At 41.4% G+C, this 14,304-nt stretch overlaps 1 protein-coding gene across 14 annotated transcripts in view; it reads right to left on the bottom strand.

Moving 5' to 3' along the window:
* The window catches only part of ptprt (protein tyrosine phosphatase receptor type T), a 515,339-nt gene that overhangs the window by 51,555 nt on the left and 449,480 nt on the right, over positions 1 to 14,304 (bottom strand). For 13 of the 14 annotated variants that reach the window (XM_029776440.1, XM_029776442.1, XM_029776445.1 and 10 more), the window contains 3 exons: positions 8,041 to 8,118; positions 7,532 to 7,567; positions 6,826 to 6,876 (listed from right to left, as the gene is read on the bottom strand). In XM_029776440.1, the coding sequence (XP_029632300.1) occupies positions 6,826 to 6,876; positions 7,532 to 7,567; positions 8,041 to 8,118 (165 nt within the window). The remainder of the gene's footprint in view (positions 1 to 6,825; positions 6,877 to 7,531; positions 7,568 to 8,040; positions 8,119 to 14,304) is intronic. The other variant, XM_029776448.1, reaches the window with a different exon arrangement.

Here is a 14,304-nt window from a genome sequence, read left to right as displayed (position 1 = left end):
TAATTATCAAAAAAATGACACACTTAAAGTGATTCTCTGCTTGAAAAAGTGTAATCCATTGAAAACATTGTGTGCTACCACATAATGAAATGTGAGTAATCTTGCAAGACTATTACCGCTATATCACTCCTAGTTTAAACAAGCCACAGGGAGTGAGCAGACGAGCAGTATTACCATGTGTTGTGGTGGAAACAATTACTTTGCAGACATCATCTTTTAAAATAGCTCAAAGGTTTCTAAAAAAATACACACAATGCTGCCCATCAAAATCAAAGATTGTGAGTGTAAATATTAGTAGTCTATGACCTTAGGAACCTCTCCAACAGTCTGTATAGGGTTGAACTGATAATTATGAAAATGGAAACAAGGTTATCACTTTATCCTATGTTATTACATATACCTAACACAAAATGATGCAACCGGAGCACAGTCTCATCTTTCTAATGAATGTTATTTCCTGGTAATGTTCTATCAGGCCATGTTTACATTTCTGCTCAATACTCACATATCTCCATTTCCCATTGCTCCGTTTCTCCATAATTATTACTGATGGGAGATGGAGATAAACACGACACAAATCTACTCAGCCATGTAAAGGGGTAACGTTGGTTTATCGTTAGCATCTGTTTACATTGAGGTGGGTGAGGTGGGAGGCCTAGCCGTCGGACAAGGAGCAGGTACTGACTGTACACTGGAGACGGTAGGGGTCCACTTAATCCTATCCAAAGTGCCCCCTCTACAACCCTCAGTGCAGACCTAATTTATTATTCATGTGTTTTTGACTCTGCAGCAAGAGAATATCTCAAAGTGGCAGCCCAGAGGGTATATTATGTTGTAAATATTATCAAGAAACAGACTCAATCCCATTGAATGCCACCGAAATACAGAGCTGTTAATGCTTGGGGCTGCGTTGAAAGGTCAAATATGCATTTAGCCAGCCATGAAATGTATTCGTACTGCTTGGCTGTAACTTATGTTAAGATATCTTCAAGCTAATCATTTGATTTATTGACCTTGGAAGGAACTTTTTGTTGCTTGAAAACGTATGCTTTTCATAACTTCATTATTATGGCTCACAGATGCATGAGCACCGGTCCTGGCCTCGTGTGATCACATGCCGTGGCTACGTGAGTTATCAAATGAAACATGGGACATACACAGAAGTTGGCATGTTTGAACTAGAATGGCGCTGGAGGGATAGCGTTCGTTTTATTGGCTCCTGACCAATTGTGGTGTATTTTTTGCTATCACTAACGTTGATTTGGACGAGGACTTCTACTTCAATGAGTCAGTGGCTAAAGACATTTATTATCCCGGACCAGGCCCAAATCCCGGTATTTGAAGAAGGAAGAGATGGCGCTAGAGGCCGGCGTGTGGGATACCCAACGATTAATCGTGTCTATTGGCGAGTGTGCAATCACTAGAGAATAAACTGGATGAGCGCCGTTCGAGACTATCCTATCAATGGGATCTGAAGAGCTGCAATATTCTGTTTTTCCAAGGCTGAACAAGGACATGGTAAATATAAATCAACTTTTTTTGGGGGTGTTCTAAATGTTTTTGCCATATAAACATAGACAACAGACCCAGACCCACATGCTCCCACCGTCTCCATCTCCAGCGAGGTTCTGCTTGCCTGAGTTAGAATACCTCATGATAAACTGTAGACCATACTATTTACCAAGAGAGTTTTCATCTATCTTTTTTGTAGTTGTGCATTTACCATCACAAACCGATGCTGGCACTAAGACCGCACTCAACGAGCTGTATAGAGACAAGCAAACAAGAAAATGTTCACCTAGAGGCGACGCTCCAAGTGGCCAGTGACTTTAATGCAGGAAAACTGAAATCCATTTTACCTCATTTCTACCAGCATATCACCTGTGCAACTACAGGCAAAACAACTCTAGATCACCTTTACTCCACACACAGACAAAGCTCTCCCTCACCCTCCATTTGGCAGGTCTGACCATAACTCTATCCTCCTGATTCCTGCTTTAATGCAAAAACTCACACAAGAAGTACCAGTGGATGGTAAGCTACAGGGCTGTTTCACTAGCACAGACTGAAATATGTTCCGGGATTCATCCAATGGCATTGAGAAGTTTACCACATCAGTTACCGGCTTTATTAATAAGTGTATCAATGATGTCGTCTGAACTGTGACCATACATACATATCCCAACCAGAAGCCATGGATTACAGATAACATACGCACTAAGCTAAAGGTTAGAGCTGCCACTTTCAATGAGCGGGACACTAATCCGGAAGCTTCTAAGAAATCCTGCTACGCCCTCCGATAAACCATCAGACAATGCGTCAATACAGCACCAAGATCGAATCCTACTACATCGGCTCTGATGCTCGTCGGATGTGGCAGGGCACGCAAACTATCACAGATTTAAAAGGGAAACAAGCTGTCCAGTGACACGAGCCTGCCAGAAGACTTCAATACCTTCTATGCTCGCTTCAAGGCTAGCTACACTGAAACATGCATGAGAACACCATCTCTTATAGACAATTGTGTGATCACTCTCTCCATAGCCAATGTGAGTAAGACATTTAAACAGGTTAACATTCACAAGGCCGCAGTGCAAGACGAATTACCAGGATGTGTACTCAGAGCATGCACTGACCAGCTGGTAAGTGTTTTCACTGACATTTTCAACCTCTCTCTGACCCAGTCTGTAATACCTACATGTTTCAAACAGACCACCATAGTCACTGTGCCCAAGAACGTCAAGGTAACCTGTCTAAATGATTATCGCCCCGTAGCACTTACATCTGTAGCCATGAAATGCTTTGACTTCCTGACAGGCCACCCCCAGGTGGTGAGGGTAGGCAACAACAAATCTGTCACACTGACCCTCAACACAGATGCCCCTCAGGGTTGCATGCTTAGTCCCCTCCTGTACTCCCTGTTCACCCACGACTGCCTGGCCGCACACTACTCCTTCACCATAATTAAGTTTGCAGATGACCCGACGGTGGTAGGCCTGATCACTGACGACGATGAGACAGCCTACAGGGAGGAGTTCAGAGACCTGGTGCCAGGACAACAACCTCAACATCAGCAAGTCAAAGGAGCTGATCATGGACTATAGGAAACGTGTGTGCTGAGCACGCCCCCATCAACGTTCCTCAGTGTCCACATCACTAAGTTATTATCATGGTCCACACACACCAACACAGTCGTGAAGAGGGCATGACAATGACTCTTTCCCCTCAGGAGCCTGAAAAGTTTCGGAATGGGCACTCAGATCCTCAAAACGTTTTAGAGCTGCACCATTGAGAGTATCTTTACTGGCTGCATCACTTCTTGGTATGGCAACTGCTCGACATCTGACAGGAAGGCGCAACAGAGGGTAGCGTGTACGGCCAAGTATATCACTTGGGCTGAGCTCCCTGCCATCCAGGACCTCTATACCAGGCAGTGTCAGAGGAAGGCCCTAAAAATTGTCAAAGACTTCAGCCACCCAAGTCATAGACTGTTCTCTCTGCTACTGCATGACAAGCGGTACCAATGCACCAAGGTTGCAACCAACAGGATCCTGAACAGCTTCTACCCCCAAGTCCTAAGACTGTTAAATAGTTAACTAACAGCTACACGGACTATCTGCATTGACCCTTTTTGCACTTACTCTTTTGACTCATCACATGCTCTGTTACTTTGTTTGTCTATCCTGTTGCCTAGTCACTTCATCCCTACCTAAATGTACATTAAGTATTAACTAAATTACCTCGTACCCCTGCACATCGACTCGTTACTGGTACCCAGTGTACAGTATATAGCCAAGTTATCGTTTCTCATTGTGTAATTATTCGTTGTGTTATTATTTTTTGATTATTTCAACAACAAAAAATCTCTGTATTGTTGGGAAGGGCCCAAGCATGTGACAATTACAATTTCATTTTATGTTAAAAGAGTCAAGTGAAAATCAATCCCCTTTCAGGAAACGTCTGTTCTTTCTTTACTTCATTCTGAAGGCCAAACATGGCAGAAAATATATAAAGAAAATAAAGAGGTTTCCCAGAGAGCAGGGTTCTGTTGTGAATATGTCTCTGTTGTGAAGGGAGGGAGGACAGCTTGGCTCAGGTTACAAGGGTGCATGGCTCGTAAAACGCTATACTGAGAAATATTATTATGTCCTAGCAAAAAAAGAGATCACTACCAATAATTTTTCTAACAGTGTTGGAAGATACGGTTTGGGAGAGTCCCTGAATCTCAAGACAGCTTGACTTTCTATTTAGGTGTACAAAGCGATATTGACTCACACCTTCGCAGCGTCTACCAACTGTGTCACAATATGGTAGAACATTGAGCACAATGTGATGCTCAGAGATAATGTGGAGACATATAGAAAAAAAATACTTCAAAATGAACATCCTATTTTGCAGAAGTTCTTCTAATAAAGGACATTGCCTTTAAAGTAATTTCGCCATTTTAGTGTGCAGTACTTCCATGAGGTGCAGACTAATGATTAGTGCTGAAATCGCATTAAGCTCAATTATCGACAGTGCAACATTATCACTAAACAACAATTTTTGACCATTAGCAATAATTACCATCCATACAAAAATACATTGGACAGCTCTTTGAGCGGGGACAATATAATGCTTTTTGAAATTACCTAAAATGTACCTCCATTCTAAAGACTAAATAAAGCTGGAGAAGATTTGAGATAATGTGCAGTGATTTTCCAAGTGTAGAAATTAGTCATTCTCTAAAACCCTTAGGAACATTTAAGCGTTGTAGGAACCAAATACACCCAGCCCCTTCTTTTAACATGAACCAGGATCCATCCTGTTTTATGTGTTCAAACATGGCATTATAAGTTAAGCCAATGCAAATTAAGAACTTTAGCTTCCTCTGCTTTTGGCAGATATACAGTATCTGCTGCATTTAGAAATGTGAATGGCGTAAATTATGCAAGAGGATAGATGCATTCTAAACTAAGTCATGTCTGCTGGCAGCGTATAGGCATCTACTCTACTAATGGATATCTTATCAATACCATTTTGCATACGCTGATAAAAAAAATAAGTATGGATTTCATTCAACACTCCCAAATGTAACAGTATTCGCTAGCTGAGACTCTGCTCCTGGTGATGGATAAACAAGGGAACTGTGCCAGTCCCAGAGTTGGTTCCCCCTTGCACCCCTCAAAGTTCTCCACCACCTGTGAAACTGAAGCCCTCCCTTCAGCAGGACCAATAATCCTGCTCACCATGTCCTCTGATCCAGTCAGTCCATCCAGCTTGCCTGACAGCTCACAGCCAGAAGACAGACTCTATCCCGCCTCTAGCTGTCGGTCTTCTTCAGTTTCTGGTGAAGCATTGATACCTCTGGTGCTGAGAGCAAGTAACATTAAAGCAACGAGCCCACATGCAGAGCGACTGAAATGCCTATGACTAAGTAAGAGATAGAGAGGCAGGGGGGGAGGAAAAATGGAAATGTACAGCATCATCGGTCATATCTAATGGACTGCCTGCAGTGTCAGCTAAATATATTACACAGGACTTTATAAATTGGCCTATGATCAATATTCAGTGAATTGACTCAAGGCCACACTACTACTAGCTTAGCATGTGCATGAAACAGCTGTGATCTCATGCTTTCTTTCAGACAGTGAATGAAATTGCGTCACTGATTGGAATGTAACGCTTAACAACGTATGCCTATTTGCATTGCAAAAGAAACACCTAAGCCATCGAAACCCAGACTAATATACAAAAACAGCTAAGCCTAGCTTTGCATGAGAGCATTGATTTTCTAAAGCTCCTTCCTCGACACTAAGACATCTTGCTTCTCCCTCTCCATCTCTATTTATTCTCCTTTTTTCACTTGGCGGTAGCCGGTCAGGCTAGAATAAATAGGCAAAGCTAAATTATTGACTGTGAAACTTGATGATTATGGCATGTACTATGGACAATTTACAGATTTACTGCTGAAATCAATAAATGCTGCAAATGCTTTGGACTTGCTTGCCTGCCTTCCCCTGCCTCCTGTAATGTTTGACAAGACTCTTTTTCCCCTGCCTGGGCTCTGTTTGGTTAGAGCTGGCTTTCTCTCCCCTGGCCAGTAAGAAGGGGGTTTGTTGGCCATTACTGTGATTTGCTCAGTCAACAACAGTGCTTGAGAAAGGTACACTTGGACTCCAACCACCTTTGGAGGAGAGGATATATGGCGGGCTCAGACCTTCCCTGTTTTTTACATAAGTGGTGACTTTAATATAAACACTTGAATAGATTAAAAACACAGTACAGGTAATTCCACTTGGCTATGAATTGGGTGAACAAGGACTCTCTAGGAGTTTTAGGGGATACCATTTAGAATATACGAGACGGCTACTTTTAAAGCAGGAGTAACAATGCTGAATGTGTAAAAAACAAGGCTGTGAGAATGAGGGCTCAGAGTAAAACATCTTCAGGACCCAGCTGAGTTCCACTCTATCCCTTTGAACATCCACAGGTCAGTGGAAAGACTATTTTACAGACAGCCTCAAGATCAAAGAGTGTGTTTCCAGTAGCCTTCCCTGTAGCTCAGTTGGTAGAGCATGGTGTTTGCAACACCAGGGTTGTGGGTTCGATTCCCACGGGGGGCCAGCACAGGAAAAAAAAATAAAAAATGTATTAAATTGTATGAAATGTATGCATTCACTACTGTAAGTCGATCTGGATAAGAGCGTCTGCTAAATTACTAAAATGTAAATGTAAAAATGTACCTTTCTGTGACCCCAGGGGGCAGACAAAACAAAACATGTGCCCCATTAAACAAAAAAAGTTATCAACAAGAATTGGACTTAGACCAAACAAAATACCTACCATGAAGCCAGGTGCTGACCAATGGCGGGTGGGAAATCTGTGAACCACCTACTAGAAATGGAGCACATAAACCAATGAAATGGTGCCATTTGACTTGAGGAAGATGAGGAGAAACAGTTGAGAGTGGAGCTAACTCTACCAAAACACTTGACATTTGTTAGTTCGCAGCAAATCTACTTGTCAAAGAGGTGGTCAATCTGCTTTGAGAAGGATATGTTGGAATGGATTTGGCATTTCAATCTGGCTGTGAGTAAACTGAAGAGGCAAGATATGATCTGTACTGTTGCTCTCAAAGCTTTCCCAAATCTAAGAATTAATATTCAACCGGTTGCAACACACGATATGTGATTCTCATTACACTCCAGTGCATGTACTGTAATTATAGGCAGTGCCATCCATGACACAGCAGACCTCCATTAGACCTTTCACAGCATGCCCTGGGTCAGCCACATGGCCTGACACTGGGAGAGTGCTGTCTGTGTTGAATAAGTAGTGATTGTACGTTACTGTAACTTTGTAGAATCCTGCTAACATGCTGTTTGGTTTGATTTATTAACTCAGTGAATGGTCTTCAATTTGACATACGTGAACATGTTTGGATTGAATTTGTGTATGTTAAATCCATTACCAGATATGTAAACAACAAGATAAGTAAAAGCAAGATAATGGAAGGAGAAGCAAGAATAGATGGAGAGGAGATACTTACCAATTGATGCTGTTGCAGGGACTGGCTCCTTCGACACTACAGAGGTGAATGACACAGGGAAAGAAGACAGTGAATGTGGAGCACGTTGAAGTTTATTGTCATGAATCTCACCCTGGGAGGCAGAACTGAGTGATTTCCACTAGATAGGCCACCTGCAAAGTCAAAATTTGCTATGTCGTAAAAATTAATGAAAAGAAAGTAGCTTTTTGATCTTAATTTAAGGTTAGGGTTAGCAGTGTGGTTAAGGTTAGGTTTAAAATCCGATTTTATTGACTTCGTGGCTGTGCCAGTTAGTGACCACTCTGAAGAGCTGTCTCCAGGGCAAGAGTCATGACAAATGCCAACCTGCGAAAATGAGCGTCAAACAATTTCCACCAAATAAAATGTCTCACGTCTTCAGATTGATTTCTCAACATGTTCTACTTTGAAAGAGACCTGAAAGAGCAATATGGCATTGCCTTATGTAGATTCACTACAAAGCAGGCTTCTTCAGAGTGGTATGGCTGTACCTGAGTAGTAGGAATTCAAGAGGGATTTGCTTTGCAGCGTTTTGCCTTGCAGAGAGAAGGAGCAGGGAGAGGGGGATGCTGAGGGGAGAAACACAAGGGGGAGATGTTAAAGACTTTGAAGACAACAGCACAGCAAACGGGATGCAATATCCAGACACCATCTCTACACAGAAACAAGATGGGTCTATATCAAACTAAAATAAGGCGGGTCTACAGAACATTAGCCCACTATCACAAAGGAGATATACAGTAAGACAGAGAAAATGTACCACAGGTGAATAGACCTGGATGGGTGCACGTTATACCACCAAACGGTAAAATACATGAATTCTCCCTTTCAACAACTCACACTACCAGCCCTATCCTACATGAAACATTGAACAATGCCCATGGGATTCTGACGCATGGAGTTTCTACAGTAATCAACATGTGATATTACATACTGCTATGCAGACCATTTTCCCACAGGCTAGCTCGATCTCACTCTGAGCATGTGCTCAGGTGAGCCACAATGTATTGCAGATACGGCTATCTAGTACTTTACATTTTAATGCACAACTGAGTATCTCCTCTGCTCAAATATAAACCCTAAACCTTATTCATACTGTATGCTAATATAGCCAACTTTATTCTACTACCTGCGTGTGAAAAGTGCTTTCGCAGCAATATAGCCTAGATACTAGCAAAGGATGTTTCACAAGAATGCAATAACAGAAAAGGTTATTTCACCGTGTCCGTGTAAATATTAGATCTCCATGCTTGGCATGGAGTTGGCATTTCTCATTAGGCATAACCTGTGCCCAACACCCCCGGAACGGTCCTATTCTGATGGCCACATTCATAAAGAAATAATTATAGGGAGGAATAATGAACAAGGTGTTGTACAGGAAGAATACTGATATGAGAGGGAGAACATTCTGTGTTGGAGGCATTGCATACATAGATGTATGTGATGGAGAAGAGATTTTTTTTTGTCATGTCTCAAGAGACTGTTCATCATTGATTTGACTAAACTAGATGGAAAATTATGGATTTTACCAAAAAATTATAGCAGAAAACAAAATAAGAATTTGGGAGCAGACAATACATGATGACCAAAATATTACAATACAGGTAATGATGGACTTGTAGTGGAAAGATAAGAGAAGGTGATACTCGCGACTTGCAGGCGCTGAAGCCCAGCGTGATGACTCATTCACTATTTATGACATTGTTTGGATGGCTGATCATTTATGGGCTATCACAGGGGTCAAACACACCTTATTTGTGGTTTTCTCTGGGGGTGGGGGGGGGTGGTTCCCACAGAACCCTGGGAGCACAGACAACGTTGGAGGTGTGAAGACTGATGAAAACTTTTATTGAGGAAATTAATGTTACTGTGTGAATTAAATTGTTATGTTTGGAATGTTTCAAGAGTTCATAAATGTGTTTTATTGTACTGTAAGTGCTATGAATTTATTGTTACAGGGGAACTTATTTTGTTCTTTGGACGGTGGATAGATCATTGAGGGCGTGACACAGGGGTGCGCTCCTATCATTTAAATTGAGTTGATTAGATTAAAATATTTTCCTGCCTATTGTTTTTACTAGCAAAGTGCAAATAAAAGTTAATTTAGGTTGGGTGTGAGTTTCTGCTTGAATTTGGTTAAAAGGACAGTGAATTTGTGGGCCCCCCGAGTGTCGCAGCAGTCTAAGGCAGCGCTTGAGGTGTCACTACAGACCCGGGTTCGATCCCAGGTTGTGTGACAACCGGCCGAGACTGGGAGTCCTATAGGGCGGTGCACAATAGGCCCAGTGTCGTCCAGGTTAGGGGAGGGTGTGGCCGGGGGGGTCTTTACTTGGATCATTGCGATCTGCGACTCCTTGTAGCGGGCCGGGCGCCTTTAGGCTGACTTCAGTCGTTGGTTGAACGGTGTTTCCTCCGACACATTGGTGCAACTGGCTTCTGGGTTAAGCAGGCGGGTGTTAAGAAGCGCATGTTTCGGAGGACGCATTACTCGACCTTCGCCTTTCCCGAGCCCGTTGGGGAGTTGCAGCGATGAGACAAGATTGTAATTGGATATCACGAAATTGGGGAGAAAAATATAAAAAATCTGAACTGAAAACACGTGTAACCACGTTAAGTATTAAGCCTATTGTTGATAGTCCTTTGCTCAGAGTTAATCTGTAATGTATCATGTATTTAACCTGTTAGGGTATAGGGGGCAGTATTTTCACGGCTGGATAAAAAAATGTACCCGATTTAATCTGGTTACTAATCCTACCCAGTAACTACAATATGCATATACTTATTATATATGGATAGAAAACACCCTAAAGTTTCTAAAACTGTTTGAATGGTGTCTGTGAGTATAACAGAACTCATTTGGCAGGCAAAACCCTGAGACAGATTCTGACAGGAAGTGGATACCTGATGTGTTGAATTGACTTTAAGCCTATACCATTGAAAAACAAAGGGAAGGAGGAATATTTTGGCACTTCCTATTGCTTCCACAAGATGTCCCCAGCCTTTACAAAGTGTTTTGAGTCTTCTACAGTGAGATCTGACCGAATAAGAGCCTTGGAACTGTGATGGCCCATTAGACACCTTGCGCGCGAGTTGATGGTGGGTACTCTCATTCCGAAACGTTTTAAAAGAGAACCCAATGGTCCGCCTTGAATTTTATTCATGTTCTGGTTAAAAAAGGCCCTAATGATTTATGCGATACAACGTTTGACATGTTTGAACGAACGTAAATATATTTTTTCCGTTCGTGAAGTGAAGTGAAGTCCGGCTGGCTTAGATCATGTGCTAACAACATGGAGGTTTTTGGACATAAATGATGAGCTTTTTTGAACAAAACTACATTCGTTATGGACCTGGGATTCTTTGGAAGTGACATCTGATGAAGAGAATCAAAGGTAATGGATTATTTACATAGTATTTTCGATTTTAGATCTCTCCAACATGGCGGTTAGTCTGTATCGCAATGCGTATTTTTCTGGGCGCAGTGCTCAGATTATTGCAAAGTGTGATTTCCCAGTAAGGTTAATTTTAAATCTGGCAAGTCCATTGCGTTCAAGAGATGTAAATCTATAATTCTTTGAATGACAATATAATATTTTACCAATGTTTTATAATATTAATTAATTATTTTGTTGTGATGACTTGACTGACGGTATTGGAGGGAAACGATTTCCTGAACATCAACGCCATAGTAAAACGCTGTTTTTGGATATAAATATGAACTTGATAGAACAAAAAATGCATGCATTGTCTAACATAATGTCCTAGGAGTGTCATCTGATGGAGATTGTAAAAGGTTAGTGCATAATTTTAGCTGATTTTATGGTTTTGGTGACGCCTGTCTTTGAATCGACAATGCATTACACACAGCTATTGTCAATGTACTCTCCTAACATAACCTAACTTTATGCTTTCCCCGTAAAACCTTTTTGAAATCGGACAACGTGGTTAGATTAAGGAGATGTTTATCTTTCAAAGGGTGTAAGTTAGTTGTATGTTTGAGAAATTTGAATTTTGACATTTATTTGGTTTCAAATTTGCCGCTCTTGAAATGCACCTGCTGTTGATAGGGTGCGCCACGGGTGGCACGCTAACGTCCCACATAGCCCCAAGAATTAAATGATATTAGTCGAATTGAAATAAATGCATTCCTCGATTTACAGAGTAATTCTTTGATTGACTATACGTTTGTAACGCCCTGGCCATAGAGAGGGGTTTTTTGTTCTTTATTTTGGTTAGGCCAGGGTGTTACATTGGGTGGGCGTTCTATGTTCCTTTCTCTATGTTTTTGTATTTCTTTGTTTTGGGCCGTGTGTGTGTGGCTCCCAATCAGGCACAGTTGAAGCTCGTTGTTGCTGATTGGGAGTCACACATAAGGAGCATGTTTTTCCTTTGGGTTTTGTGGGTAATTGTTTCTGTTTAGATATTTTCCTAACAGGACTGTTTTGTTGTCGTGTTTTTGTTCATTTTTGTAGTGTTCTCTTTTGTTCTATTAAATTCCAAGATGAACATTAACTCCGCTGCACCTTGGTCAACTCTCTCTTCAGACAGCCGTTACAACGTTAATAATTGAGTAGGTCTAAAGGCAGTTGTTATATACTACACATGCTTGTGTACCACCTTGACAAATCTGATCTGCCTGTCTCAAATTAATGCTAGAACATCGGTCGCCAAGATTAGCTGTTTGTATCTAGTCTCATAATAATTGCATAACAGCGCAAGTTAGACACATGTTCATTATAGTCATACTGAGAGGTGACGTACAAGGCTGTTGCATTTATTCACATAATATTGGGAGTCAGATTGATAAATGTAGTTTATTATTTTTAACATCATTTCTACATAACGGTTGGAAAATTTCCACACAAAAATACAGACTTGTTTTCTCACAGAATCTACACCTAGATAACGTGCATGGCACAATCTCCTTTTCTTCTAAAGTTTGAAACGCCATTAGGGAATTTTCTTAGTTGGGTTAGATGCAGAGCTGAAGTATGGACAGTGTAGTGAAGGCAATTACTGTATATATTAGTTGAGACTTTTTTTCTCCAGCTGACCCGAACTTTCAAATAAGTGTGACATTTTCCCCAGAAAAAGCTTCTGAGAGGGCCTTCCTAATTACTGCTGCCACACAGCAGGCTGGACCCCACTCACAGCTCAGACAAAATGGCCAAAATGTCACTCGCCTTTCTCTGAAGTGTCTTATTGAAAAGTATATTCAGTGGAGATGCTACAGTAACTTGATTTGGAATAAGATGGAATCCTTTTGGAAAAGAGCAATTGGTATCCACTCATGGTCTTTACGGCTTTTACTAGGTGGGTGTCTAAGAACCTTGTATACAGAGCTATAATAAGTTGGTGGATTCATATTACACTGAATTGAAGTGTTTGCAACCCCGCCCCTAATGTTGTATTTTCAGATATTGTTATTTGTAAGTGCACAATGGTTTTTGGCTGAAATATTGCTCCATATGTGGCACTGTACATGAATATGGTCGACCAGTATTGTGCAATGGCAGTGAGAATGACAGAAGGCTCCCAACAGCTGCCTAGCTAATCATCATGTGGGGACCAAATAAGCACACAAAGGAGACTTTAAAGGAGAAGTTTATCCAAAATCCAGAAACTCTCAAGTGATTCCATACATTGAAATTAGTTCAGTGGAGTTTACCCTCTCCCCCTCGCGCTCCCTGTAGTGCTGCACTGAAAGAGCTGCAAAAAAACGGGTCACGTGACTCTTGCCGCTGCTGGATTCAGGCCTCACAATCCATTTTTATATTAAAATGTAGGAACTGGGTTCTACAGTTTGAACCCCTGCTGTTTCTGGCCCCACACCCACCCCGCCATCTAGATGTGTGAAGTTGTATCTTTTCTGTAGGGAAGCTAATTATCCATCATGTATGACCTTCCTGGGAGTTTGTCAACTTAAATGTTTTATTACCATATCATGTTTGTAAGTTCTCTATAGTTATGTTCCTGAAAATGTATAAATTGACCAATTCGGCACATTTGGGCAGACTTATGTAAATGTGATATTTCCACCCCAAAAAGTATATACATTTGCAAAAATGTCTAAAAACCCGTTTTTACGTTGTCATTATGGGGTATTGTGTGTACATTGATGAGGGGAAAAAACTATTTAATCAGTTTTAGAATAAGGCTGTAACGTAACAAAATGTGGAAAACGTCAAGGGGTCTGAATAATTCCGAATGCACTGAACCTCCGTACGCTTGCTTTGTCACTTTTCTATTTTGTATTTTGGCACTGCGCCAGATCCAGTCCATGTAAATACAGTAACAGCTGTATCTTTTAGTGTCCTTCGGTTTTCTGTCCCCATCATTTCGGATTGCATATCGCGCTCATGGGCATTGTCGCTGAAGTGCTTGCTACACACACGCAGTGATGCAAGGTTGGCTGCAGGAGTATTTACATCGTCTTTACTATTTCTAATTCCTACTAATCATCTTCTGCATCTCTCCATCTTTTAGCAGAAAACAGTGACATTTGGTGCCTTCTTCCCTTGATTTCCTGTATAAAGTGCAGCCAAGGACCGAACACCACCTTGCTCTTGTTGCCATCTCTTTTTCCACTTTGCGTAACTACCTTTAACTACGATATGCCTAACTATCAAGTTTTGCACCAGCTCCTGCTTACTCCAAAGAAACTTTAATCTGTGACATCAAGCTCCATATAAGGGCATATCTATAATGTTTCTACGTAGCAGGGTCTCCCCCACATGTGCAGTTGTTACCCATCT

Source organism: Salmo trutta, chromosome 14 (assembly GCF_901001165.1).
Source record: "Salmo trutta chromosome 14, fSalTru1.1, whole genome shotgun sequence".
In the NCBI taxonomy this organism is placed as follows: domain Eukaryota; kingdom Metazoa; phylum Chordata; class Actinopteri; order Salmoniformes; family Salmonidae; genus Salmo; species Salmo trutta.
This window is presented reverse-complemented; position numbering and strand designations above follow the sequence as displayed.